This window comes from Triticum dicoccoides, chromosome 6B (assembly GCF_002162155.2).
Source record: "Triticum dicoccoides isolate Atlit2015 ecotype Zavitan chromosome 6B, WEW_v2.0, whole genome shotgun sequence".
NCBI lineage: Eukaryota > Viridiplantae > Streptophyta > Magnoliopsida > Poales > Poaceae > Triticum > Triticum dicoccoides.
The window spans coordinates 645,473,089-645,477,018 of NC_041391.1; the positions used below are offsets into that span (position 1 = coordinate 645,473,089).

The window sequence follows — 3,930 nt, forward strand, 5'->3', positions numbered from 1 at the left end:
TGGACAGCATATGGGCTGGGCTGGGCTGGGCTGTGCACACGTTGAAGCGTTGCTGGCTATAAGTAAGTGGAGAGGAGGCAACAAGGAGGGTATCCAGTGCATCAACGAAACCCGGCGGCGGCAGCTCTTCTCCTACCTCCAGCTCTCTCCCTTCCTCTTTCCCAGTTCTCTGTAATCAAATCCTCTATGTGTAATGAGTAATCAAGAGATCCTTAGTGTGTCCCTAACATAGCATTGAAAGTGTCAGGGAAAGGGAAATGATTCATAGCATTGAAGGGATAAAAAGATAGAACATCAATCAGTTAATTAAGGCAATCCTTTGTTTGCTAGCCCGGTGTGAAGTTGAAACACATGACATTGTTAGATGAAGAACATGCTGTTTGCTTTAATAAAAACATTGAGAGTTGCAGGCCATGCTGTGCACAGCCAACTTTTAGAAGTTCAAACATGTACATGCTTGTGGTAATTGGGTAGGAACTGTAACATAGAGTGGATATCCCTCGTTTAGCAAGGGAACCCATTAGCTTTCTATGGAAGATGTGCGATCGCACAACTCTGAAGTCTGAACACTGCTGTTGGAACCCATTAGAGTTGCAGATCTAGTCTTTAAAAAATCTTCAGAAATGTATGCAAGATATGCGATTGGCAACTGAACAAGGCACAGCACCCTGGTAATAGTATGAATGTGTCACTGCCATTTAGCCAGGAAAAAATAACTAAGTCATGATACAGCACTCGGCAGCATTACTAAACTGCGACAAGGAATCAGTTGAAAAATTACAGCTAAGCAAATTAGCACCACAATTCATACAGAGGAGATAACACCGGTGGCCATCTCATCTCAGTCGTCCTCTTTGCTAAAGAAATTCCAATGTGCAAAGAAGCACACAAATAAACCGATCCCCTTTGCTCCGATAGTGGACGAACGCCTCTTGTGATTCGAAAAGCTCGAAGCGCGCGATCCGGGTGGTGCCGTGGCGCCGATGCGTGGCTAGGTTTTGGGGGGGTCTGGCTGGGGGCGGGAGTCTGCTCCGGCTCCGGCTCCGGGTCCGGCCACGGCTGCGCGCTTGCGGGCGATGAAGTCCTCGAGGACCTTGCGGCGCTGGGCGGCCTTGGCGCGCTGGGGCTCGATATTGGCGTAGGAGAGGCGCGCGGCGGCGGCGATGAGCGCGGCGCCGGTGAGGAAGAGGCAGGCCGTGGCGGCGCGCTGCCTCCGGGTCGCCGCGTACTGCAGCCACGACATGTCGCCTCCTCTGGCGTCGTAGGGTAGGGAGCGTGGAAGACGGGATGGAGCTGCTTCGCGCAAAAGGACCGGTGAAGACGGGAGGTGCAAAATACGTCTTGGCGTGTCGAGAGCAGAGCAAACGGGGAGCAGAGTTTCTCACGTTCAGGCTAGCAAATGCAGAGCATGCACGAGTTCCGAGCAGAGCAAGAAGGGGATCGTCGCTGGCATTTCGGTCGCCGTCGACAACGAACGCTGTGGGGCGAAAACCTGGTAACACACATAGTTCTGAAGTTCCAAACTCATACAACGCTCGTCACAGGAAACATGCTAGCACGCCAAAAGGATCTAACCAAAAGCAATCTACTCCGCAGATGATGGCTACCATGATCATCTCGGCACCTGAGCGTAGCTTGTTGGTGTCGTCTCCTTTTTGCAGTCATGTCCAATACAGAAGAAAAGAGCACATGGAAAACACAATTTCAAAAGGGAACTTAATCTGCTTCTTCTTGAAGATAGCATTATTGCGTGCGAGCCAAATTGCCCAACAGTCAGCCGCAAGGCCAACCGTATAAAATTTCTCCCCGCCAGGAAGAAAAGTATAGCACCAAGCAAAGAACTGCCAGTAATTATCAGGGCATCTATCAGTTCCAAGGACCACCCCAATAGATCGCCATACAACCCTGTCGACTGGATAGGTAAAGAACAGGTGTTGTGAGGTTTGTATCTCACTACAAAACAAGCAAGCAGGGTTCCCGGGCCATTTCATATGGCGCAACACTTGTCTAGTCAGGACCGCATCTTGCGAAAGTTGCCGCAGGAATATTTTGATCTTAAGTGGTATGTTAGCTTTCCAGATCCATTTGTAAAGTTGCCACAAGAATATTTTGATCTTAAGTGGTATTTTAGCTTTCCAGATCCATTTGTAACGGCATCCACTAAGAGGTTTTTCAAGCCACTTATAAATAGACTTGGTACCGAATTTATCATTCTGGTTCAAGCCCCATACCACCCGGTCATCTCTATCTGTGAGAGGCAGTTTATTAACTGTATCACGAATTTACCCCCACTGTTCAGATAGGGCAGGAGTGAGTCTACGCCCGGAAAATGAATTAGTTTCAGTATTCACCACCTGATTCACTGTACATTTAGGGGTATTGCAAATATCAAAGAGTTGTGGGTATTGTTCCCTGAGCGGAGGCAGTCCATTAATGGAATCTTCCCACACCCTGGCAATATTTCCAGATTCAATATTAATCTCTCTACCAACCATATAGATTTCCTTAACTTTCAACAAAGCTTTCCAGCAGGGGGAATCAAAGAATCTAGCGTCAACTCAGCCACCGTTCTATTCTGCAAGTAACGAGCGCGAACAATATCTTGCCACACCCCATTTTGCGTTTCTAGTTTCCACCACCACTTAACCATCAGGCTGATGTTCTGTTTATGTAGGTCCTTAATCCCAAGGCCCCCTTTCTCTTTGGATCTACAAATTCTACTCCATTTGACAAGATAATATATATTTTTCTTGTTACACCCTTGCCAGAAAAACCTCCTTCTATGTTTGTCCAGTTTCTCAATAAAAGATTTATTCATCAGCCACATGGACATGTGGTATAGAGAAATCTGGGTAATAACAGAATCTAATAAGGTGTGTCTCCCTCCCATGGAGGCAGAATTGCCCACCCAGGCTTCAAATTTCTTAAGGTATTTGCAAACAATGAACTTCCAATCAGAGTTTCTAAGATTGGTATAGCTAACAGGCATATCCAAATATTTAATGGGGAAGCTACCAATGTCACAACTGAAAAGGTCAGCATATTCTTTTATCACAACTTCATCCCCACCCACAGTAAGAATCTCGCTCTTTTGAAAATTAACTTTTAACCCAAACATCATCTCAAACATGTACATCAGCAACTTCAGGTTAACTGCTTTGTTAATATCATGTTCAAGGCAGTAAATTGTGTCATCTGCATATTGTAGGACGACAACCCCATCAGGAGTAAGATCCGCAGCTAAGCCAACCATAAGCTTGTTGTGTTGGGCATTCCTAATCATTTTTGTAAGGCATTCAACAGCCAAGTTAAACAGGAACGGGGAATGCAGGTCACCTGCCGCACCCCCTTCGCACTTTGGAAGTATAGCCCCACACAGTCATTCAATTTAATGCTCACTGTGCCATTGTGGAGGATCTGGTTAATCCACCCGCACCAGGTTTCATTGAATCCCCGAAGCTTATGACATTTTAACAGGAAATCCCAGTTGACCTTATCATAAGCTTTTTCGAAGTCCAGGTTCAGCACCACACCAACTTTCTTTTTCACATAACACTACTGTAATCAGAGAGTTTGCTGTCTGTCGGTTCTTTGCCATCAGCTTGCGGACGACAAAGAAGGTCTTTGTCGTCAAATCACAAAAGGCGGATGGCAAAGAACTGGCTGATGGCAAAGGTGCAATTTGCCGTCAGCTAGTTCTTTGTCGTCCGCTAGCAGACGACAAAGACATTGGGTGGGGTCCATTTTAGGGCAACGCTGTAACGGCCCACCCCCAACCTCTTTGCCGTCTGCTAGCGGACGGCAAAGATTCTTTGTCGTCCGCTAGCCGACATCAAAGAGGTTGGCCCATCCAAACTAACGGTAACCCCTCCCTCTCTCCCCCCGGCCCCACCCCCTCTCCCTCCCCCCTCTCTCTCCGCCCAGACCTCG

The 3,930-nt window shown here is 47.3% G+C and overlaps 1 protein-coding gene across 1 annotated transcript; it reads right to left on the bottom strand.

The window, feature by feature from the left end:
• Positions 1–650: 650 nt before the first annotated feature.
• LOC119325121 lies at positions 651–1,312 on the bottom strand. Its single transcript, XM_037598859.1, has one exon. The coding sequence runs from the start codon at positions 1,241–1,243 to the stop codon at positions 992–994; it is 252 nt and encodes an 83-aa protein (XP_037454756.1). The 5' UTR covers positions 1,244–1,312; the 3' UTR covers positions 651–991.
• Positions 1,313–3,930: the final 2,618 nt, after the last annotated feature.